Consider the following 26,711-nt stretch of genomic DNA (forward strand, 5'->3'; position numbering starts at 1 on the left):
CACCCGCATTCATTTCCCTTCCACTTTGTTCCCTCTCTCGCCCTCTCTCATGCATGATTGCGTCCTGCGGGTCACAGAATGCAGTATGCTGTTAATTACATTGAGGCTGAGAACAAGGCACTCGGATTATGATGGAAAAGAGAAAATTAGACGAAGAGGGAAAGTGTGGTTTGAGAAATACTTCATCTAAAAATGTAAATTCTGTCATCATGTTCTCACCCATATGTCTTTTCAAACTCTTCCTTTTTATAAAATGAGTTTTGTGAATGTACTGGTCACCCTTTTCTATGCCATTACAATGAATGAGTAGGACAGCTTCAAATTTCAAAAAGGACTCAAAAGAACCACAAAACCCAAGTGGTCTATATGACTCTGGACTTCTAAAGCCATACGATAGCTTTATGTAAGGAACAGAAAGAGGTCGCGCCGATCTAGTTCTTAACTTCAATTGAATGATCTTGTGTTTACAACTCACCTGAGGGAAAGATTAACAGGGAGTATCAAACTTAAATTTCATTTTTTTCCCCCACACAAAGCTATTTTAAGACCGAAGATGACTTTGAATAGTGTGTCAAGTCCTATGGGTCGCAAAGAAATTGTTATTGTGTGAAAAGGAGTGACGTAAGAGTAAGTAAATGTGTTCCCTGTAGATCAACTGGTAGAGCACGGCACCACGCCAAGATAGCATGTTCAATTCCAAGGAAACACAAAAACAGCAACTGCTTTGGATGAAAGAGTCTGCATTTACATTGATGCTTTCAACAAATGCATAATGAAAACATTTTTATATTTACTATGAGATGTCCAGGGACCAGAAGTTATTCCACATTGCCACAGTACTGTGCAAACAATTTTCCATAGAAGACGACAGACAGAAGTGTGATCTGGTTAAAACATCCTCAGGTATGCTTGTGTTCGGTTTTACTACAGTAGAGCGGGAATTTTTCCTCTGTGGCATCAGTGAGTCACATATGCCTTCATTAACACACACACACACACACACACATACACGCTTCCTCTGTACCTGAGAGACAATGTTCTCACACCAGCTGCAGAGCAACACCAGCCCCAAAACAGAAAGCAACAATGTGAGATTTGTGTGCGTTTCGGTGTGTGTAGGTGAGATTGAATGTGACATATGCAACATGATGCGTGAGAATGCGAGAAAACAGATGTTGTGTGTAGATCTGTGTAAGGTGTGTTTTATCCAATTAACACCTGGTAATAACCTCCATTTCAGGTATTATAATCACAACTTTTAAATTATGGTTTAAATATTTGTGATGAATCAGAACCACAGGTGAATGCATGTAATGGCGAAAAAACATAACTCACAACAATAGTTGTGCAAATGCCTAAACAGTAGTGCCTATGCATGTGACACTAAAGTTTTTCAAGTTGATGTGAACCTAAAGAAAAATAACAAACGGAAGCATTTCACAAAACCTATAAATAACGTGTTTATGTGAGGCAAACTGGAGAAGCACACACATACATTCAGTCCGACTTAAGAAGACCTGCCTTTTTTAAATGCTAAATGGATAGATCACCCAAAACATTGTCATTTTTTCAATTTAAGGTTGTTTAAAGCTTGTATAACTCATTTAACACAAAATATGATGTTTGGAGAAATCATATTTGGTGGTTTTATGTCCACACAGTGAAAGTCAATGGGGTCCAATGTTGTTACCAACATTCTTCAACATATCTTTTGTGTGTCAAGTCATAAACGTCTGGAATGACACGATGGTCAGTATCATGTATCAAGTGATACATGTTTTCACAAATCAGAGCCCCTAAAAAGTGTCACACATTTCAGAGGCATGTAAAAACCATGTGTGAGTAGTGATACGTCTCGCCTGACCACTTGTGATCCACTTACCCGGAGGGATGTGAGCATCAGGTGTAAACAGGCTCTGTGTGTGTGTTCGTGTGTGTGACAGTTCTGACTGACACTGTTTTCTGCAGTTCCTCGCTGGGGCCTCTTGTTAGCATCTCCCTCATTAACAAATCCTTCTGCGAGCGCTGCCGGCACGCTGTGAGAGAGATGTGAATGGGCCCCGGAGAATGCACAATGGCGACAGTGCAACAAACATTCGCATTCAAGCGCACGTACAAACGTTCACTCATACTTTTCCTGTTTCTTTTTCGTACACTCACAGATTCTTTTTCTCAGTCTGTCTCTTTCACACACACACTTGCTGTTTATTCACTCTCAGGCAGACTAACAAACTCCTGTCGCCCACCATCTTTTCTCATCACCCCGTTCCTTCAGTCGAATGCCTGTTATGCCACAGCAATCGCATTCAGACACTGCCTGTCTTCTGAAAGCTTTAGTCATACACAACCCTCTGTCCGCACACAACACTCTTTATCTCTTCAATATACCCGGTCACTCTCTATGCATAAAGCTGTATTTATGCAGCTTATGCAAATCAAACTTTATCAGTGTGAGCGAGAGATCGTTGACTTAAAGGATTGGAGAGTGACATTGGGAACGTAAGGGAAAGTAAAAAGGAAGATGAGACGCTGTAAAGCAACACCGAATTGAGAAACTCACACTTTTTTCTGAATACATTTGAACATCTGACTGGGTTTTAAAGATGAGGCTGATGGGAAACATGCATCAAAAGTGGATGAGAAAAAGGTTTGGAGATGAAAGGATCCGGATGACAGGATGAGAGAGAGGCTGGATATGTGATTAAACAGCAGGGAAAAGGGGGTCTTCACTTAGGGGGAATGGAGCTGGAAGCTTTATTACATTTTAATGCGAGGAGCTGTGACCTCCAGCACCACCTTATGGCAGGTCAGGGGAGGGGTTAGCCTCCAGGGGCAATAGAATCGTGGAAAATGAGGTTTCGCGGGGTCGCTGATTAATGTGTGTACTGCTCCCTTGGCCACTCCTAGACTAACCTTCAACAGATATGATGGGAAAATAGGGAATTGAGAGTTTAGAGGAGACAGCATTGCCATTGCTACAGTGTGTAAGTGACTCTGTGTTTAGAATAGAATATCAGTTTAATACTTACTGAACACAGAAACGTATACTGCCAATTTTCTAAGAGTAGACATTATTGCACAATAAACCGTTCAAACAGTCACATGCTACATTATCAGATGACTACATCACATTTCTTGTTTTTTTACTAAGCCCAGTGAATTCATGGGAAATTTTGTTTTGTGTTTTTTTTAAGAAATGATGCGCAAAATGTGAGCAAAAGTCAAAGAGAGTTTAAAATCATGACTGAAACTATGTACGATGTATGCAACACACTGGAAACAAGAGGGCATGTTGACCTTAAGAACGTTAAAAATTAAACCAAAAATTTTAATTCAGTCAATGACTCATGCTCAAGTTTTTCCAAACCTGAATAAATATCTTTGTTCTGTCGAACACAATAGAAGATATTTTGAAGAATGTGAGGCACCCGCATCATTGACTTGCATAGAAGCCTCTTCCCCTATTGTAGTCAATAGTGCTCCTGAAGTGTTTGGTTGCAAACATTCCTCTAAACATTTGTCTTTGTGTTCAGCAGAACAACAAAATTTACACAGGTTTGGAAACATTTATATGTGAGCAAATTAAATGATATTAATTTTATGGGTGAACTATCCCTTTAAACTTTATTTTGTATAGGCATACTGCTCATATAGCAAACATAACAGTCCGTCCAAGTACTTAACGCCTACAGAACATTTGCATACTGTGCACGGTAGTGCTTAGAATATGTACCGTCTGAACTGCAGTATGCTGTAGAAAGGGATGTTTCAAGTCTGTGTGACTTCAAAACCAGCCTTTCGAAGGTTCAGAATAATGTGACGGTGCGTTAATCATGACAATTTATTTTTTTGCCTTAGCCTCGCCCATCCCTGTAAGAGTAATAAAGAATGTTATGTAGTATGCTATTCAAACACAGTAAGTTTTATATGGCGACATCTCAACTTTCTTGCATGCTCTGTGCGAGTCCAGTATGCTCTTCGGCTCTCCCATTCACCTTCTCTTTCCACAAGCTCCACATGCTAAGTGAGAACATTGTTCCGGTCAATTTGTTCCTTTCAGAGTCCCAGTGGGCAGTGTCCTTTAGTATGACAGCACACTGAGAGAAAGCACTCTGTCTGGAAGGGCCTGACATCAAGACAAGAGTGAGAGAGAGAGAGAGAGAGAGAGAGAGAGACTGAGGTAAAAAGAGAAGAGGGAGAGTGAGAGAAGGGAGCGAAAGCACTGTGCCAGAGAGGGAGGGGCAATGAAGGGGACGGTTTGAGATATGGAGACATCGAGGCTGACAAAAAGAATGACTAAGAAAAGAGAAAGGGAAGGAAACCGGATGACAGGAAAAGAGAGATAAAGAGAGCGAGGGGATTAAAATTGACGGGGGGATTTAAAGGGATAGCTCAGCCAAAAATGGAAATTCTCTGAACGTTTATTGAAGCTCGATGCATATAACTTTTCTGTCCTTCACAGGAAAATTTAAAGGATTACAATAAACCATGACTGAACTATTCAAGCTTTAAAGAAAGGATGCAGCAGACAAACCATTAGAGTTTCGTAAATAAAACTGGCTGATAATGCAAACATGATATGTTATATCGTTTTCTGAAGTAGGGCTGGGACGACATATATATATATATATATATACACATATACACTGCTCGATCTAAAATCATTATGAGATTGAGTCATTTATAACGTGCATTTGAAAAATCAACACAAGTCAAACATCATATACTTTATTATCATGAAAAAACAAAAAAAGGTTTGAAGATCGCCGATAGAATATGACCATTGGCATTTCATGGAACAAGAGTTGTTTCTCAAATGACATACTAGACAATATGCACTCACACTACATGTTTGAGTGCATATTGCATAGTGCATAGTTTATGAATTTGAGAAGGGTAGCATCATCCCAAATGGAATACTAAACAGTTGTATACTAGCCGGACGTATATCTGTTTCCCAGACGAGCGCAAATGACATCAGTCGCACGGCACAATGCGTGTGCATAAAACTCAGTTTGTATATTGCCCAGCATTACTTTAGTCATCATAAGATGTCAAGCCGCGTCAATTGACCCCTTTAAATTGAACTTTTTTTAAAACGTTGAATTACATACTAACCCTCCCTGCGTTCCAATCAAGCATACTATCCGTCCAAATAGTATTCGAAAGTAGAATTATGATGTCCAAAATCGTAGTTTGTTGAGAATAGTATTCCCCAGATTACCAGATGGTCAACTACTTCCGATAGAAATTCGAAGTGCAGAATGACGCACACTAACGGCTGATAATACCCACAACTCATATTCAGAGCTTCTGCGCAAGAGAGCGCCCTCTGGCTTTCACATGTGGCGCCATTTAACCGTAATTCATTGAGATACTGAGCATAACAATTGCACAATGTATCGTACCCGGCCTATTCTGAAGTCGTACAATAGCTAGACTTAAATCTGGCCACGGTAAGGATGGGCACGGATAAGCAGTTTTGACTCCAATAGGGTCTGCAGCCAGGCTGAGCCAGGCGCAGGTGACGCAAAGCCCTAAGGGCAACTGTAAGCGTGCATGTGTGTTTGCACGCGTGCCCCCTGCGCCGTAGCACCTGTTCCCCTCGGCACAGCGGCCTCAACACTTGCACTGCAGGCTGAAGTGCGGCTGTTGGGGAGAAGGGTGCACACGAACAGGGCACCCATTCAAGAAAACTTGGAAGGAAAATAACTCTCCCGTTCACCTTCTCTTTCTCTCTTCATCCTCCTCTCCTAATCCCCCCAAATCGCATTTTAGAATATCCCGCGAATTACATCCTAATAAAATCAGCAGGGGTTTCGCTCAAGCTAGCGGTGTGTCTGGAAAGTTGCACATCTCGATATTAAGTAAGGCTGTAATAAAACAGAGCTCTGTGTTTGCTGGGGATTAGAACGGCTCCACTGAACAGTCTGTTAAAATGTGAAGTGAATTAAAGACCGCTCCAGAAACGACATTGACGAAGATGGTAACAGACAAATAAGCGCTGGCTCTATTTGTCGTGCACACACACAAAATCTACGTTAATGTAAACATTGAAACAGGTCTATTCGGAGTTGTACGCTTCCTCTGCACTTCTCACATTGTGTGCAGCGGTGCTAATGATAATTCAGTGTGTAATGAGAGGTTTTGTGTGCGCACTCGAAGAGGTCAACAGCTCACCCAGACAAATGCCACCCTCGGTCATGAATCAAGGGCCTCAGGGACTGGTTAAAAAACATAAAACGCTTCAACAGGACTGAAACCAAAACAAAGAAAATGAACGATAATAACCTTATTCATAATACTACGCCAGCCGCACAGCCCCAATGACTGTTAGAGGAGCTTGAGACCTTTGGTAAAAGAGAGTTTCTGCCTCACAGCAGGATTCAGGTCCGGTAAATCTGAGTCACACAAGAGGAGAAAGCAGACGGCCTCCCTATCCTGTCCATATCTTACCTTTTCTTCAATAAAGGCCACTGCCTCCGCTGGCAGACCCTCTTTTCACCACTTTTCTCATCTATGCTCTCTCTCGGGTTCTTCTATAGAATGCTCGAACCCTGAGGGACTTCACTTTCCCCTCTCTTTCCAGCCCACAAACCTTGAGCGGTAACAAAAGGCAGCTCAATGCCTATTTGAATTTGAAACAGGGGAACTATGACAAAAACCGTGTCGCACGGCGAAGAGGCTGAGAGGCTGGTGGTACAGAGACAAAATTTCATGCAATTTACCCTGATGTTGGGAAAGGAAGGTGAAGTGTGCAATTGGACCCACTTAGTGTAGTGGAATATAAACAGCTGCTGAACGAGTTTAAAAAGTTGCGTGTGCATTTAAACATCTGAACAATAAAAAAAGCAAAAAAAACACAACATTAGGTAGTATACAAAAACACAGCTCTAATATCAATTCAAGAGTAGAGGCTCTAATATCAATTCATGAGAAACAGGGGAAGCAAGAAGCACCAGGATTTATGCGTTTTCCATTAAATGCCAACTTAAAGGTTGTTTAAAGACTATGTTTTTAAGCAATAAAACATTAAATATGAGGTTTTGTAAGCAGAAATACTGCAGGGAAACTAAACAGACAAGCAATGTCACCGTTCAATTTGGCAATTTATTTGTAAGGGATTACAAATAAATTGTAAATAATCAAAGCTGCACGTAAAGTAATATAACTATTCATATTTTAAAGGAACACGTAGACTAAATTAAAAGTCACATTTAAAATTCAATAAATGGGAAAATGTTTTAATCTCCTCATAGTATCGAAAATGCCCATTTTTAACAGGCTAAACCAGACCGACGACAAAAACTAGTTTAAACCCGTTTAATAGTACATTTTTTTATAACATATACTGAATAAACCACAGCCAACAACAACATGCACGCCTACAATTAACTCAATTATAAGACTAATACGGTTAATGTGAAAACAACAGAAACGCTGAATACGGAGCGCGTGCATCGCCAAACCCATCGTCGCAGCACAGTGCGATGGGGAGGAAAAGCCAGTGACAACTACTGAGATCCAGAACAGTGCGTTATCGTTTGATAAACCAGCATACTTACCGATAACAGTCGCGAAGAAACGTGAACGACTCGCCACCTCGGGACTATAATCCAGAATGAATGAGAAGAGAGGAGGGGTCCGTTTGAAATCTAGTCCTCTCTATCGCACCTGTCTCCTGCGCCCTTATCTGACATCTTTAAGACAACTGTGTGGCTTCTTGCAAGTCCATACCCCCATCAACTAACCCCACACCCCCCAAGAGCGTACACAACGGCACCTGTCCCCGTGAAAAAACACAACGCCACAAAGCTCGTTTATGTTGCGCCCGAACAAATGGCATTCCCGGCTCGGTCCTGCAGCCGTCCTGTTCCCCTTCAGACTGCCATCCAGGATTCAAGAGTCGTTTGGAATACGCAGGGATAGATAAATAGATTGAGTCTAACAAATAGTTCGTGCCAGAGCAAACAGCTGTGCCTTGTGAAAGTCTGTCTGGACTGGTAACACTTGCTTTATCAATCAAATACTGCTACAATAGTTATTCTGTGCTGCGCAGGATGAATGTATCGGTCCGGAGCGCGTGGCTCGTGCGTCTGTTTGGTTCGAGCTGCACTTCCTCCGATCTGAATCCAGTCTCTGTTACCCGTTGAGAAACTCCCATTGTCCGGTAGAAATGTAATATTTCCTGCAGTCCCCGGCGTGTAGCCCTACGGGGTTTGGTTTGGAGAGAGAGAGACAGAGGGATCATGGGTTTGGTATCTCGCGCTGTTGCGAGTCTGTCACCCACAGCTTCAGAAACACGCGAGCCGATGCCAAAACCTGACGCAGAATTTATCGGTGGACTGGAGCGGAATTCATTTGTCGATCAACGTTTTGGGTCATGAAATGAATAATGAGACTTGGATCGGGTCTTGCCACAAACTGTGAAGCTGAAATGCAAGTACATATAGTGCGAAGAATATGAGGGAGTTTTAATAAGCATGAAAATAAGAAGGCAATGGGTCTCATGATGATCGTTTGATTTTCTCATGTGCAGAAAAACAACAGAATAAAGAAACCTGTCAAATGTAGAAACACAAGGGAACACATCTGTTGCAATGAAATTATGTATAGGAACGTTATTATTATGCGATGAGAATTCAATATTATATAGTAGGCTAATTGTATTTAGCTGCTTTTAAACAAGCGCTTGATGAAACTATAATTGGAATAACTAACAATAATAACACGTATTTAGAAATGTATAGTTGAAACAAAAAGTGGAAATAAAACTCCATAAACAGGGAGGTGAGAGATAAGGTTCTTCTGTCTTTTCTCACGCTTTAATCACACTCGTCAAAGTTTGTCCAGACAACAATAGATGACAATACTCATTCAGCATGTGATGACCTCACCAGAAGATGCCTAAGGCAGGTGAGTGAATTACAATAAAACAAAACTGACAATATTTGAGACATAAACACACCAAAAAAACTCCCTATCAATTAAAACATAAGCAGAATAAAATGTACTCGTTGATTGAAAAATGTAGGCGTGTGATATATGTACATGGCTCGGTAAGAGTATGCAAACAGGTGCTTACTTCACTACCATGACACATCTTGCTGAATCCAACCCCAAACTTCATTTTTAAGTAGTCCCGGGGATTAGAAAAAGTGGATTCTCCTGCTTAAACCGTTTATTATGGTCAGCAAGCCAAAACTACCTTTTATTATATTCAAGGATTAACGGAAGTGCTGAATTTGTGAAAAGTGCTTTTATAAAAAGTCACTGTGACAATCAGGCCCGGTGCACAAAGTCCAATTTTTTCTGACGATTAGTCTCTGTCACATTTGGGGTAATTGAGTTGGCTGAACCTCGATGATTTACAATTACGCACTAATATGCTCCTTGCTGTGATCTTTGAAAAAGTATCGAATTAGGCCAAAGAAACTTTGAGGGAAATTCTACGGAAAGATCTTGCTTTGTTCATTTCCCCGCATTTGATCTAAAGTCAAGCGCTCACTAGAGAGCGATGTGGAACTGACAACAAATAAATAAACAAAAAAGCAGCACAGTTTTGTTCTTGCTGGCTTTCATCCCACTCGCGCACTGAAACAGAGCGTTCGCCTCAAATTCGGGCCACAAAGCCGTGTTGGGAACACGAAACGGCGCAGTTTATCAGAGACAAAAAACTTAAAAGAACAACATTATTTTGCCTTTCATTTCTGCTAGAGATATAACCAAAGATCGCCCTGACAGCAACGAGAGTCTTTAGTGATGCTAAAAAAATGTTCCTCTCCTCTGCTCCGGGCTAAACGCTGGTTGCCAGGTGTGCACGTGGGTAAGCCTGTGACTGGGCGAGATACACGAGAATGAGATCACCATTAAACTCCACAACATGGGGTGAAATGTGATATCTCTTGGTAATGACATATATCATAGCTCAGGGGCTACACTGCATGTGATCAAGCTCAATCTAATTACTTGCAGTCACAAGCCAACCATCATGTCTCCATTTCCCTGTGATTTGATTGCAGGTCCCGATAGCAGCCAGCAAACAACCGAGCGATGTTTATTCCATATTCATATCCATTATTACAGAAATCTAAAGTTTTAAACGGGACTCAGGCCATCACTTCAAGTACAGTATGGCTTTACAGTAGCCCAGCTTTCGTTCTTGCAGTAACAAGATTTTAGTCCGTAATTCCATATCGTACAACCAAGTATAGATCATTCTGCTGGCTTAAAACAATACAGCCTAATGGCCCAAGTATCCCCTCTGATAGATGTATAAAAGCCGCCATTCCACTTTTAGTGATTTGTTGGCAGGGAGGCCTTATTTGTACGCTGTTTTCCATCAAGAGTCATCCACGCAACAAGTGCAAATCACAACAATGCGCCGAGCCCTAGGTGACTTTTTGTCAGCCACCCAAAATCCAACCTCATTCTTTACTGTTTTGGCTATAATTATAAGCACATGCAAAAATCAACGGCCATTATTACTTGCATCACAATAAACATACTCTCCATCGAGCCTTGACTCAATGTTCGTGAATGCAAATGCAATTACAGGTCATTTGAACTTGGTAGACGTCCAGCGCTGATAAAAACAAAGCTGGTTTGGACCGGTCGGACAATCCATTGTGCTGTTACGCACAGGGGAGAGATTGTCACGGTAGCCACCAATCAGGCAAAGTGTGTCGTTGAAAAAATGATGGAAGAAAGGGAAGAAAATGGGACAACACATTTACCCTTATCGCTCCCTTTTCAGTGGTCTGTGTTGCAGTCTAAGCCCTTGTTTGGTGAGGCAGCTGCGGTCGATCATGAGGTGTCACGGCGGTCTAAATGGGAGCAGATCAGAGATCTCAAACCACCCTGAGTGCTGAAGACACCACGGCCACAGAGCCGCTGGCAACACATACCTGAAACAAACTTGGACTAATAAACATCAGAGGCATGTTAAAGGGGCTCGGAAAGCCTGTAGATGAAAAATGCACGCAGAAAAATAGACTATTCCTCTTCGACAGCATGCTAACTGATATCATACTGTTTCTTGGCTCACTTTGTCGAAAATACACAGTAGGTACCTGTAGCTGTTTACAGCTTTCGTTATGTTGCCCTGGAGACAAGGGTTTTCAGTTTGAACCTCTCTCTATAAATGTTCAGATGAGTTTGGTAAAATGCTTCTAAAAACTTCAGCCTATGGGCAGAGTGATGTATTTCTAGCCATCAAACACGCTGCCCACTCAGGGATGATTTTATAAATTCCGTGTAATGGATCCCGACTGTTACCGGTACAGAACGTTTGATAGATTCTTGAGTTTTGTGCAACGCTGGACTCTTTCCAAGAGACACAAGGAAAGCATTCCTGTGAATGTCACGCAGCGACAATGAAATGTAAACAGCAAAATTCCCAGCAGATATATTGTGATGATGGATTACACGGAGTGATAAATTCACACAGTTTATTACAGAAGGCTAGTTTGACCCTCACTCATTTGATGTTTATTTAAAGCTTGCATATCTTAATCTGGTTTTATGCGAAGACAGAATTTTGCAGATTAATGAGCCACGTCTACTGTGCAAGCCGACTTCGCGGAGTACATGAAATTAATGGACTTTATCAGTGTAAGTAAATTACGATGAAGCCACACTTATGAAAAGCTATCAATTCAACAGTCTATCTGGGAAGCTATTAGACACTTGTATCATTGAATTCACTTCGGGAAGGTTCCTTCATTTGAACATAAAAAAGGGATATTCAGACATTCATGAATAAGTGTCATACTTTTGTCAAAGGTACCCAAATTGTGCCTCAATAAGACGGTTTTCTTTCACCGGAGCATGAATTTGAATACGGCTAATGTTAAAAAATCTGAATCATTTATGCAGATACGTGGGGTGTATAAAGACAGAATATAAAAATGTGTCATGAATCTCAGAATCGAACCCAATAGCAGACAGAGACGGGACGAGATGATACGGGGTTAACAGATTTAATATATATATATAACAAGACAGAACAAAAAGGCAAAACAAAACCCACGAAGGGGAAAACAATACAGGATAAATAATAATGTAAACTTTAACAACAAACACTGACTAACTAAACTATAAACACGAACACTTGATACAAAACTAAACTAACACTTACTAAGACTGGAGGGAAACTGGAACTTGGCAGACAAGGCACAACAAACAGCATACAGGCAAGGTAGACGCACGGCATACAAGTACATATCACAGACAATGAACGCGCACTAGACAAAGAAACAAGAGGATGTTTTATAGGGGAAGGTAATTAACACTAACTAGGAAACAGGAGGGTAGGAATGATCACGTGACTCGGGGAGAGTATGGAAGTACTTAACCGACAAGACATCTCTCCCCACATGAAACCATCAGGCTATGCCATGGCTCCACTTGAGACAAGAAATAAAACATGACATGGTAGTGGAACCATGACATAAGCCCCCCCTTTAATGAACACCTCCAGGTGTTCATCAAGGGGTCACTAACAAGACAAGACTGACTTAGACAAGGACAAAGACCAGACAGACAAGGTGAACATGATCAGGGGCATGCAGGACAAAATTATGCATGGGTTGGGGTGGGATAATAAAAATAACAAACAAGGGAGGGGGGGTGGGGGCAAACAAGAAAACTTGGGAAGTCCAGAAGGGGGAGGGCTGGGTGGGGAAATTCCAGCCCTTGGGGACGCGCCAGGGCGCGGAGCCCCAGGAGGCTTGACAGGGGTAGTTCTGGGGGGAACCGTCCTAGTTCCCTGCAGGACTGTAGGGCTGGACCACGGCTGGAATGCCGGGCTGGGCAGCATGACTTGACGGCGGCTGGGCAGCATGACTTGACGGCGGCTGGGCAGCATGACTTGACGGCGGCTGGGCAGCATGACTTGACGGCGGCTGGGCAGCATGACTTGACGGCGGCTGGGCAGCATGACTTGACGGCGGCTGGGCAGCATGACTTGACGGCGGCTGGGCAGCATGACTTGACGGCGGCTGGGCAGCATGACTTGACGGCGGCTGGGCAGCATGACTTGACGGCGGCTGGGCAGCATGACTTGACGGCGGCTGGGCAGCATGACTTGACGGCGGCTGGGCAGCATGACTTGACGGCGGCTGGGCAGCATGACTTGACGGCGGCTGGGCAGCATGACTTGACGGCGGCTGGGCAGCATGACTTGACGGCGGCTGGGCAGCATGACTTGACGGCGGCTGGGCAGCATGACTTGACGGCGGCTGGGCAGCATGACTTGACGGCGGCTGGGCAGCATGACTTGACGGCGGCTGGGCAGCATGACTTGACGGCGGCTGGGCAGCATGACTGGAACGGGCTTGGTTCCGGCTCCTGGAACGGGCTTGGTTCCGGCTCCTGGAACGGGCTTGGTTCCGGCTCCTGGAACGGGCTTGGTTCCGGCTCCTGGAACGGGCTTGGTTCCGGCTCCTGGAACGGGCTTGGTTCCGGCTCCTGGAACGGGCTTGGTTCCGGCTCCTGGAACGGGCTTGGTTCCGGCTCCTGGAACGGGCTTGGTTCCGGCTCCTGGAACGGGCTTGGTTCCGGCTCCTGGAACGGGCTTGGTTCCGGCTCCTGGAACGGGCTTGGTTCCGGCTCCTGGAACGGGCTTGGTTCCGGCTCCTGGAACGGGCTTGGTTCCGGCTCCTGGAACGGGCTTGGTTCCGGCTCCTGGAAGGAATCCGCGGCCGGAACGGCCGCTCGGACCTTCACCTTCCCACGGCGCCCCCCCAAAAAATATTTAGATACCGGACTGGATAGCACCGGACTGGATAGCACCGGACTGGATAGCACCGGACTGGATAGCACCGGACTGGATAGCACCGGACTGGATAGCACCGGACTGGATAGCACCGGACTGGATAGCACCGGACTGGATAGCACCGGACTGGATAGCACCGGACTGGATAGCACCGGACTGGATAGCACCGGACTGGATAGCACCGGACTGGATAGCACCGGACTGGATAGCACCGGACTGGATAGCACCGGACTGGATAGCACCGGACTGGATAGCACCGGGACTGGATAGCACCGGACTGGATAGCACCGGACTGGATAGCACCGGACTGGATAGCACCGGACTGGATAGCACCGGACTGGATAGCACCGGGACTGGATAGCACCGGACTGGATAGCACCGGGCTGGATAGCACCGGCTGGATAGCACCGGGCTGGATAGCACCGGGCTGGATAGCACCGGACTGGATAGCACCGGACTGGATAGCACCGGACTGGATAGCACCGGACTGGATAGCACCGGCTGGATAGCTCCGGACTGGATAGCTCCGGGCTGGATAGCTCCGGGCTGGATAGCTCCGGGCTGGATAGCTCCGGGCTGGATAGCTCCGGGCTGGATAGCTCCGGGCTGGATAGCTCCGGGCTGGATAGCTCCGGGCTGGATAGCTCCGGGCTGGATAGCTCCGGGCTGGATAGCTCCGGGCTGGATAGCTCCGGGCTGGATAGCTCCGGGCTGGATAGCTCCGGGCTGGATAGCTCCGGGCTGGATAGCTCCGGGCTGGATAGCTCCGGGCTGGATAGCTCCGGGCTGGATAGCTCCGGGCTGGATAGCTCCGGGCTGGATAGCTCCGGGCTGGATAGCTCCGGGCTGGATAGCTCCGGGCTGGATAGCTCCGGGCTGGATAGCTCCGGGCTGGATAGCTCCGGGCTGGATAGCTCCGGGCTGGATAGCTCCGGGCTGGATAGCTCGGGCTGGATAGCTCCGGGCTGGATAGCTCGGGCTGGATAGCTCCGGGCTGGATAGCTCCGGGCTGGATAGCTCCGGGCTGGATAGCTCCGGGCTGGATAGCTCCGGGCTGGATAGCTCCGGGCTGGATAGCTCCGGGCTGGATAGCTCCGGGCTGGATAGCTCCGGACTGGATAGCTCCGGACTGGATAGCTCCGGACTGGATAGCTCCGGACTGGATAGCTCCGGACTGGATAGCTCCGGACTGGATACCACCGGACTGGATAGCTCCGGACTGGAGACCACCGGACTGGATAGCTCCGGACTGGAGACCACCGGACTGGATAGCTCCGGACTGGACGACCACCGGACTGGACGGGACCACCGGACTGGACGGGACCACCGGACTGGACGGGACCACCGGACTGGACGGGACCACCGGACTGGACGGGACCACCGGACTAGACGGGACCACCGGACTGGACGGGACCACCGGACTGGACGGGACCACCGGACTAGACGGGACCACCGGACTAGACGGGACCACCGGACTAGACGGGACCACCGGACTAGACGGGACCACCGGACTAGACGGGACCACCGGACTAGACGGGACCACCGGACTAGACGGGACCACCGGACTAGACGGGACCACCGGACTAGACGGGACCACCGGACTAGACGGGACCACCGGACTAGACGGGACCACCGGACTCCTCTTCTTTCTCCTCCGCTTGCCAACAGAACTGGTGGGCGGTGGAGTGGCTACAGGAGGCGAAGAGAGACCTGCGAACCCGATCTGCAGGGCACGATTCTCCGGGATGGCGGGCAGCTCCGTGGGAGAACTCACCCTGGACCACTCACGATCTAGAAGGGCCTGGACCGTGTCCGCGAAGCCCTGGGACTTCAGCTGGCGCATCTCAGCGGGTCCTAGGGGTTCATCGAGGCAACTATTAAAAATAGTTTTTAACTCCGCCTCGTTGAACCCCGAGGACCGCGCTGCGGCCAGGAAGTCAAAGGCAAAGTCCTTCACGGACCCTCCCTGCTGCCGGAGGCCAAACAAAACGTGGGCTTGGTGGCCTCTTGTGGCAGCGATCCCCCGTTCTTCCATTCTGCCTGCTGGGTTCAGAGGGCGCGCGTTCATTCTGTCATGAATCTCAGAATCGAACCCAATAGCAGACAGAGACGGGACGAGATGATACGGGGTTAACAGATTTAATATATATATATAACAAGACAGAACAAAAAGGCAAAACAAAACCCACGAAGGGGAAAACAATACAGGATAAATAATAATGTAAACTTTAACAACAAACACTGACTAACTAAACTATAAACACGAACACTTGATACAAAACTAAACTAACACTTACTAAGACTGGAGGGAAACTGGAACTTGGCAGACAAGGCACAACAAACAGCATACAGGCAAGGTAGACGCACGGCATACAAGTACATATCACAGACAATGAACGCGCACTAGACAAAGAAACAAGAGGATGTTTTATAGGGGAAGGTAATTAACACTAACTAGGAAACAGGAGGGTAGGAATGATCACGTGACTCGGGGAGAGTATGGAAGTACTTAACCGACAAGACATCTCTCCCCACATGAAACCATCAGGCTATGCCATGGCTCCACTTGAGACAAGAAATAAAACATGACATGGTAGTGGAACCATGACAAAAATGTGTCAAAAGACTATAAAAATCTTATCACGAACACCCAGCGAAATCAAAAATCGCTGAAAACGACAGACGTGGCAGTTGAATTATGTTTTTCTGCTGATGCAAGGGTAAATTATATTAAATCCACATGAAATATGTTCAATTCCAATTCCAGTATTGGTTCGGCCAAGGTCACACACTAATATGTTATTAAATGATAAATGGTCTCAAGACAGTTTGTGTATCATATTTCATCTTTGTCATGATTAGTTTCTATGACCTCTGTGTTACCGATACCAAATGTTGCCATGCACAATTTTAAACGTAAGATTGGGGTGTGTATACGTAAGTTTGTGTAGGAGAGAGAGATGGAGCAATGAGATTTCTCCAGAACCAGATGGCTCATGTTTTACAATTCAGCTTTCACAACCTTGATGTTGATATTTGGAAAAGGGAAGATAGACTTCAAGTGAGCTGTGCGTTTAAATGTTGACATACAGATTTCTGTTTATCGAAGGCAGTGGTCCATGCACAACCAGAGCATTCTGTGCACCTGCTGTTGCAACAAAATTTAATTCAGTGCAAAGATTTTGATTCAAGTTGTGCAATCAGTATTGAAGCATCCAAGCAAAAAGTTCATAATGAAGTTAGAGATGCGCTGTGGTACAAAAGCAAAACAAATCTGTAAATAAATATCATCCAGACAATGCATTAGTGTTGATTAAAAAAGCAGAGAAGGTGTTATCAAATGAGGTTGGGCTGATGTTTGGCGTGTAGCACAAGCACATGGATTGATCGAATCATAGGATATCATGCAGCACAAGAGGTCGCCGATATTGGCAGCATGACGACAAGCCCATATCCTCAGGCAAGGTACACCATCTACGGTTCCCTGCTGTCCCTGACTCTTTAATTACCCAACATCCAGGTCAATCTGGCCCGTAATAAATCGAACAAAAATGCGTGAACACAGCAGAACCAGATCACGGGAACATAGCCTTGATAAACCACTCAAGAAAAATACAAAATAACTGCAACAAAATACGCAATATTCCACTTCAGTCGTTTTGCATGAACAAATCTATCTCTTTCACAAGCACGCCGGGTTATGTTTGTTTGTTTGGCAGTGTGATAATAAACATGCGGCAAACCATTGCATACACAAAAATTGAGACTTTAGTTAGAAATAGACACATATTTGAGAGACTAACGCAGATTCTTTTACGACAGAGATTTTGATCTCAGGGGACAGTGAGGCACTTTAATAACACATATTTTGTTGCTGTAATGAGGGAACGGCTCACGCAGTCATCATGCGTCATCAATCAAATGTCAAATGACTTCTTATTGTGATCTCTTAGCAGGCCAAGCTGATCCTTGTTTCTCCCACAAAAATGAACTTCCACCCCACAAAATAAACAGCTGCCACTCAAACGGTTTTCACTGATATCTACTCTTTAAGATGGTCCAAGCATTTCATGGAAAACAGGAAGGTCTGTTTTCCTCTGGTGTATCTGCCAAATTCTTTATTCCGGCTGGGACCTGAACAGAGAACTCAATCTATAGTGCGGACCTGACGAATGTGTCCAACGTGTCATGCAGTTTTTATTCTGTTTATTTAGTGTTTAATCTATGCCTGAAAGGATGAACAATGAAACAAGTTTGAATCGGTGGGCCGTGTCTGAACGACCCAACTGAGATGCAGTTCAAATGTGTAGCGAGCGCCCTCTAGTGGCAAGCAACCGAAATGTACGACACGCGTCCACCGGCAAGCCTCGGGCAAACTGTCATACAAACTCGGTGAACAGCGGGTGACACATCGGTGCGAGAAACATTAATCACGTTTCCTAAAGCAACCTATGATACATAAATGTCTTATTTATGTTCAGCCTTACTTTGTGCGAGATAATATATGGGTCAATGACGTGACATGTATTTTTTGTGTCCAAATTCATTATTTTCCTAAAAAGAATTTGAATAAATACATGTCATATATCAAATGGATCTATAATATGTCCTTTATAAGAAACCCTTTTCATTTTATTGAAATTCAATAGATTTTTTGAGTTTTGGTGTTTGAAAGACCAAAAATGTCAGGTGGTGCGACCGTCCGAACATACAAACAGAGAACAAAACTGAGAAATAAATGTTAATTTTCTCAATAAAATTCTTAATAAAATATTTTGGCATGATTTTATGTTAAATTTCGTATATATGAGGGGGAAAATACTCAGTGCTAAATACATTAAATGTATATTATTTTAAATTAATATATGGTCGCACCACCTGACATTTTCTTATTTGTCATTGACCCATATACGTGGAGAATGACACGCTTAGACATCTCACGCGGATTTGAATGCGTGACATTTTTTATTTATGAAGAGAAAACCTATTGAGAAAACAATTATTAAGTATTTTGCCCACTATCTGTGTCATGCACTAGGTGTGATACATAGTAACGTTATTAAAGCTGTGGCCGAGTTACACTTTTCTTTGTTCAGATCACCCGTGATGGGCATGTCATATGCGGTCTGGTGATATCATACATTTCAATATAAACAAATTGCCTTTGTAATATGTGATCCCTGTATGATTAGAATGTGTAAACGAGGTTTTTGTGTGCATGTTTACGTCGCGTTTACCACACAAGCAGATGAACCAGCGTGAGTGTGTTTCACAGAAGGCCGTAGATCCCATCTGGCAGCATTAACGCCTCTTGCCTGAATAGCGGTAGTTGATCGGCTGGGTCACGCCAGAGCTCGAGGGGCAGTAATTAAAACGAGACAGATAGGCCTAGTTGAAGATTTTTTAAGGATAATAATAGAATCCATCTAATGCTTTCAAAATCCACAGCCACTCTTTGCTTTCTGTACGCCTACACAGACCTACTAATACACTGAATAAAGCAATAAGCCCAAAGCACCGTGGACGAGCAGAGCTATTATTTATTACATTGAAGGGAACTGACCTTGCAATAAACAAACAAATAAAAATGAACTAGCTTATGGGTTGACAAAGCAAATATTTCTCTTCAGTGATCATTAAATCCTATTTTATATCAATCAAAAATACAAATAAGAAGTCTAAGCGGAAGTCAGCAGCAACTCCGTTTTATGTATTTTTTCCTCAGAAGTCTTCAAATCTGTGTGTTGATTCTTTAACAAGAAAAAGACGAACACCAGTTACCAATTCATCTTTTTATTTTCTAAGATCTCATACTTTCAATAATTCTGGAAAAGGAAATACATCTTTAAAACTAAAAACAACAACATTAGACTAATGCCTTATAAGATAGAACACACCCATGACTCTGTCTCCTGACCAATTAAGATAAAAAACAGGTTCTCAGATTTTCAAACAATGTTATACAGTACATACATCTTAAAGTTTTAAAAGACAGTTCTATAACTTATATCCTTTAGACAAGAAAATCTTAGTAAAGTTTGTATCTGAATGTGTTTGGATGGAGCTTCTGGGTGATAGCCCCACCTCAAACCAATGTGCCCCCCCTGGGTTGTCTATATGCACAGAGCATCCATATATCTAATCCTCTGATTCAGTCAGTATTGCTTCAGGTCTCCAAACACTTCTGCGTTACTGGAGGTAAGCACACGCCAACAGTCCACTCGATGGACAAAACATCCCATCGATGGCTTCAACAGCAGCCGGTATTGTGTGAGACCTGGCTCTGTCTGAATAGCCCAAGTGTGGGCACTCCTTCTGTAGTCCACATCCCAGTGGTGGTGACAAATGGCAGTGGGCTGCCATCACCTGTCATCTTTGGTCAGAATGGAGAATGAACAAGCCCCTTTGTGTTAAAACAACAGATTTTATAACCTAGTACATTTTGGAAACAGGCTTTGGTTATTACTTACTAACCAACGGAGTGTTTTGTTTGAATACAAAATGATCACTGTGCTTTGTGTAGCAGTGGAATAAAGTTTAAACAGAATAGAGCCCATGACAGGGTGTAATGGAAAACATAAGAACAGGTTTTGTGGGTTACTTGGAAAAAAAGGGTTGAACTAATCCAGCAAAAAACACCCTGACAATGTAGACTGTAAATGAGGCAAAATAAATGATGCGGCATTCAGAATAGTTATGAACCCACAGTGCAAAAAAGTTATGTCAAGTGGTGTCTTATCTTAATAAACGGGCTTGGTGTTTTTTTTTGCATCAAATTCAACAAAGGTTTACTTGGTATGGCCCTTTAATTGAATTGAGACCATTCATCTGATCTGTAGCAGCTCTCTTTTTAATTCACAGTTGAAAAGCTATAAGATATCACTGAATGATGTCAGCGCTAGTGTTTCTGGGATTTCAACCGGTTGCCTTTAATAGTCTTGATTTTCAATACATCTTAAAACCTGATAACTTTAAGAGTCATAGCTGCATCATCATATCGAAGGAAAATGCTTTGAAGATGAGAAGCTTGACTCGAGATGACAGCGCTTAAGGGGAAGAAGGAAGAGTAAAGCCATATCACATAAAAAGGTTTAAAATGACCACATGTCATTTACAATCACTAGTAATCCCGCTTATAGCCTTTAGAAAAATAACATGTGCCACTAAGCCAGTAATTTGACAAGGAAAGAGAAATATCTTTTTTCATAATCCTAAAAAAATCTTTAAATTATATACTTTGCATTACATGATCTGATCTATAACTCCCATTTTTTAAGCATTTGTTTAAACAACACAAAAACCCAACAACAACAGATGTATTTGAGATAACAGCTTGAATGCAAACTGTATGAGAGAACGTAACAGTTCTATTACAAGGAGATCATTCACGTCAAACCACAAACAGGAAAAACTGGCTACGAGTTGTATGTCATTGCCGCATGGGAGACCGATTACTATCCATGTTTGTGCGTTACTTGCTTTCACACTGTTAATCCGCAAGACAGTTCACCCAAAAATAACAACTGTGTCTCATGTCGATCTTAACCTGGAACATTAGAAGGATTTGAATACTTTCTTCCATAATTCAGTGTATAAGGACTGGGGCTGTATAACTCCAAAATTACAAGAAGAGCCATATAAAAACAGCAAAAAGATAAGAAAAAGACCAACATTTAAATGATGACATCTTAACATCCAGCCTAGCTCTCCGTGGCAAAATTAGACATTTTATAACGGTTACAATATGTTCGCTTGCCAGCCACACACCGTCAATTCCCACCTTTATTAAATAGAAAAGAATGACCAGGATATTATAACAAAATCCTCCCTTTGTGTCCTGCTGTAAAGGGAACTAAGACAAGTTTGGATTGACATGAGTAAATAATGACGATATTGTTTTTTTACAGGTTCAACTGCCTGATCCTGTCTTGTAGACGTGTGAAAACACTATGCCAAATTTCAGGATTTAGGAAAGTCCCCGACCTCAGTCTTTCTACTAGCCCGACAGTTCATAACCATGAGGTATGGATCTGGTCGTGAATTAGCTTTACTCAGAGAGCAGCAAGTGTACTGTGTTTCACAGCGGTTTCATTGAAATATGATGACTGGGCAACCTTCCCGGTCTCTTCCACCTCAGGGTGTTATGGACACCCTCATATACTACTATGAATGGGAGGAGAAAGCAAGAGAAATGGACTGATCTGCTGGGGACAAAGGCCAAGTCCCAGGATTCTAGCTTTCCTTGCCTGGAGCAGAGTAGACCAGGTCACTTTACCAAAGGCCGGTTCATCTTTTACAAAAAAGGAAACTCATCAGAGGGCAACACATTTGTACATAGAGGTCAGCATCCCAAAGGGTTATGAGAGAGAAAACCCCACGCACCTGGACACAAGAGCCATCCCGAGTAGGCCAAATGGTTCCATTTATGAATTAAAAAAGAGGGGGGAGGTTGAGGTGACACCATGCTAAGATGGGCTTTTTTGCACCGGTATAGGACACTTAAAATCATCCACCACCAAATATCCTGTTTATTCTGAACCCTCCGGCAGGGTCAACGCTTTCCACCCAGGCTTTGGAATACTGCCAGGCACGCTGGAGCTGGGATTGAGCTATTTTAGGTCGTCTGATGAGAATTGGGAAGTGAAGATCTCTCGGCTGATTCATCATGGGAGCAAGCTGGAGAACCACTGTACAAATGAATCCTCAGGTCGAAGGCAAAAAACTGCATCAGGCTTTTCCCTTGCACTGGTTAGAGTGCAGAGAACTACTTCAACAGGCAGAGAAGGATCCGTCCTTGCCCCAGAGAAGTTCTGCTTCCATCCCCCAGAGTTTCCACTCATGCTCTCAAGTACATGGAGATGAAAAATGAAGGTGAAGAAAAGAAAACATTTAATATAACCAATCCAAGCAGCTCATTTGTGTCAAGTTGCTCCGATAATAAGTCGTCCATACAAAATGGCAGCCTTCAATAAGTTACGAACATCCATCTCGCTCTCGTTCATACTGGGGGATGGTGGGATGGCAAGTTGAAGAGAGGAAAAACGGAGACGGAAGAGAGCTTAGGGGTGTTGTGTGGCCAGTTCCTGTCCGATGAAACGACGCAGGCGTTCTAGATACTGGCTGTACAGTTCGATGTCGTTGTGCCCGGCTCCCTCCACCCACAGCGGCTCCACGGCCTTGGGGCAGCGCTCGTACAGGGCCAGGCCGTGGGAGAAATCGATGACCTCGTCCTCAGTCCCATGGATGATCAACACTGGAGATGTGATTTTAGACACTTTCTCAATGCTGAAGAAACACAGAAGAAGATAATGTTTAGACGTTTTCAGGGAAACTACCATTTACATCTCTTTTTAAATCACTGAAGCATTTTTTATAATATTTTCTAACCAAGATGTTCAGTTGATGTAGCTTAGGCATATCCTGAGTTAAAATGTTAATACATAAATCAAATTATTTTGTTTGTAAAGTGTAGCGTAGCAATCTACTTTATAGCTTGACCAAAGTTTTACTCATTTAAATCAAGTACCTTGACTAAGTTAAAGTTTTAATCTACGTTCTTCAACACTTTGTGTAGACATGTGGTGTATACATGTGTTTGTGTGGATTCCCACAAACTAAACAGCTGACAGCAAACTAAACCACCCCAGTGGCTTGTGTGCTGGAGAACAGTAGTGGTTTTGACTGCAGCTGCATGGTGACCATGTGTTCCACTACACTGGCACTGAGTGACACGATCCACCAAATCCAACAACCTTCTAAGCTCAACAGCCAGCATAAAACGATAACAATATTGAAACCTTAATATTAAAATCCCTTCAGTCAAGTGCTCAATTTCCAATTAAATAATAAAAACAATGCAGAATTTTTTTTTTAATTTCTTCAATTGTTTAGACAATTGTTTTAAAATGTTTTATATCAAGCTCAATATAATTTTCACAAGCTATGAACATCACAATGCACACCATTTGAATCGTTAATAAATAATGAAAATCTGTGCAGGCTGTGACAAGGTAAACCATTAGCTCATTAAGAAATCCAGCGATGAGCCCTGCTAAACCCCCAACGAATATAAAACAAAAATAATAACGCATGAGATCAATGGTTTTCTACTTACTTTGGAAATGCATCAAAACAATAAGTCTTCTTAGTGTCAGGGAAGGCCACCCTCATTCCAGAGGTGAGAGGGGAGTGAAGAATCACAGCCGCACACTCGTATCGAGATGCCAGGTCCACCGTGGGCACTGTGCCAATGCTTTGTCCATACAGAATTATATTCTCTGGGCTGATGCCATATCTGTTCGCAAGAGAGAAATCCAAATCTAATTAATGTTTTGCCGGATATTACAGTCTATTAACACCAAGAGTGTGAGTCGTAAACAGAATCCTATGGTGACAATTTGTTCAGAAACTATTAACACAGAGCAGAATCTGATTTCTAACCGTACATGTAAGAAAAGGCATTTTAAAGAAAAACAAACACTTGTTAAGCTGGAAATTGGCCAATCATACAATATATTTAAGACCCTCAGGAGGCTATAACCTAAACTCATTTAGGTTTTACCCTTGTATCTTTTATGTGTCTTACCGCGACCGTAGAGCCTGCCACGCTGCGTCTATGTCTGCGTACAGATTCTTTTCTGACGGTTTTCCCGTGCTGACCCCGTAGCCGGAGTAATCATAGGAGAATATGTTACAGTTGATGCGAGTACCCAGGCCGATATAGAAACTGCTCATCTGGCCTAGATCCACAGCGTTACCATGGGAGAACAGCACAGTAAATCTGGAGAGAAAGGGTTCATGGGATTTGTAGTGCAGTATCAGTCATTAGAGCGTCTCGAAACCTCCCCTTTCAGAAAAATGCAATTCAAATGGGCGTGTACGCTGTGAAAAGAAGAGCCGTTAAAAACCAGCGAAGGTTCCGGCATGAGAGACAGGTGATATTTAGGAATATTTAAGAGAAATGTCTTCTCATTGGTCAAGAAAACACGTCTCATAAATAATAATGAGGCACCGACGTAAGGCAAAAATACCACTTAGGTTTCGTGGCGCTTTAAGGAATCCTCAAAGGCTTAATAAACTATAACTTCACTTGCTGAATCATTTAGTTGTGTAGGTGGATCGGCATAAACTACAGGCCCAACATGCCTCAGGGAATAGTTTCATAACTAGCATGCGTGTGTGTATGTGAATGGATTTATATGATCAGGCGATAAAAAATGGCTGACTGTACATCATAGTGTCTCAAAACAACACTCAAGGCCACATGTACTTTCATCCGTGAGGTAAACACATCTATTGTAATAAGACTCCTACAATGTCCCATCCATCCAATACATCCAATAACAAATGTAGTCGTCCTATAAAATCACCAATAAGGAGGAAATGAAGCAACAAAGGAACAAGTAGCAGCCATAAAAACAAAGAGACGGATGATAAAGTAGGAATGCGTTTCAGGAAGAACGGCCTTCTGGGTAGAGATAACAGACAAACTGGGAGAAGGAAGCAGGAAACAGGACAAAGGAAAGATGGAAAAAAGAATTTCGGAATGTAAATGACCTGTGGGAGGAAAAGAGGCACACGGGTCTTCAGATGACACGTGACACATAACGAGTTCAGCATAAGACCCTGATTTTCTTAAGATTGCCTAATGGTACCAGTTGTTTGCCCCTCTTACCTCGCCGAAGGGGCACAGCGAATGTACATGCATCCAACTCTGTTCCCCCGACTTGAGCGAGTCAAGAACACTTCAGTGGCATCCAGTTCCCGTTGGGAATACTGGAATTCCGCCCGCTCTGTGAGGTGGAGCTTCCAGCGCCCCTCCCCTGTGGCATTCCCTCCTCCAACAGAACTCCCAGCTCCTCCCCTGGAGCGAAGGCTCGACGTCCCTGTGGGTCCGGCCGGTACAGGCCCGGCCTCCAGGTCGGGCAGGAGGGCATAGGTGGGTTCAGGGGGCAGGAAGGCGAGCTTGGCGGCAATGCGGCTGGGGCAGGGGGGGCAACAGAACAGGCAGCACAGCTCACTCACAGAAAGGCCATTCATTGTCAACTGCAAGAGATAAGTGATCTTGATCAATGAACATTCAACACAAGACGCGGATGATTCATATGACATTCCGATTACACTACAACAAGGCCAACTCAAGTTAAGGATTAAAGAAGTGCTATGAGCGCATAGGAGTGCAATGACTCAAAACTACTTTAATATATGCAACGGCCAAAAGAATATTGTACATTTTGTAAATACTTATGTAAAACAAACAACTTTCAAGAACACTTAAAAGCAGAACGCACCAAGTGTAAACAGATGGTTAATAAGTAATGCCCAGGTAGAATTGGGAAACAGTAAACCTATCCTCAACTATACTGACCCCACAATCTCAAAACCGACGGTCAATGTGCTATCTGATACTGTTTAGAGATAAACATATATAAATAATACAAAATAAGCAACAGCTTGGCCACCTCAGTCCAACAGACCGATCATCGCTATTTCAAGATTTACACCATATTTAATTTGCAAAATAACAATACATGCCAACAAAATACAATAATGTATAACGTTAATCTTGTAAAACATACGTTTCGTTCTCTTGACCACAGCCTGCCAAAGCCGGATTTTATATGTTTTCACACCTAAGTAGCTAGCTCGTAGTTAGGGGGGAAAGGGGAGTTAGCCCGCTAGCTACGACTCAAACAATAAATAAACGTCTGTGCTCCGCTGGAGACATTTCTCATCCGAGGATAAAATGTAGCGACAGAAATCAAACTCAATATTAGGTTATCCGTCTCCGCGACGAGTCGACTCCCGGCTACCGTCCTGACATGTATTATCTGCTGGTGTGCGCTAATAGAGTTGTGTGTTTTTTCCACTTCAGTTGTAGATGTCTGGGCGCTTAGCCCTCCCACTCTTCGTTGGGCTCGCTGCTACGTTCCTG

General features: G+C 43.8%; 2 protein-coding genes across 2 annotated transcripts in view; both read right to left on the minus strand.

Annotated features, from left to right (window-relative positions):
* sema6bb (sema domain, transmembrane domain (TM), and cytoplasmic domain, (semaphorin) 6Bb) overlaps positions 1–8,276 on the minus strand; it is a 104,112-nt gene extending 95,836 nt beyond the window's left edge. Inside the window, 1 exon segment of the mRNA XM_056729603.1 lies at positions 7,566–8,276. The gene's annotated coding sequence lies outside the window, so the exon portion shown is untranslated.
* An 11,278-nt stretch (positions 8,277–19,554) lies between these two features.
* On the minus strand, positions 19,555–26,644 carry abhd17ab (abhydrolase domain containing 17A, depalmitoylase b). The gene is made up of 5 exons (XM_056729664.1): positions 26,356–26,644; positions 25,452–25,822; positions 24,363–24,557; positions 23,892–24,071; positions 19,555–23,062 (listed from the first exon to the last, which is right to left on the minus strand). The coding sequence occupies exons 2-5, from the start codon at positions 25,814–25,816 to the stop codon at positions 22,837–22,839; spliced, it is 966 nt and encodes a 321-aa protein (XP_056585642.1). The 5' UTR covers positions 25,817–25,822; positions 26,356–26,644; the 3' UTR covers positions 19,555–22,836.
* Between the last annotated feature and the right edge of the window lie 67 nt (positions 26,645–26,711).

This window comes from Triplophysa dalaica, chromosome 18 (assembly GCF_015846415.1).
Source record: "Triplophysa dalaica isolate WHDGS20190420 chromosome 18, ASM1584641v1, whole genome shotgun sequence".
NCBI lineage: Eukaryota > Metazoa > Chordata > Actinopteri > Cypriniformes > Nemacheilidae > Triplophysa > Triplophysa dalaica.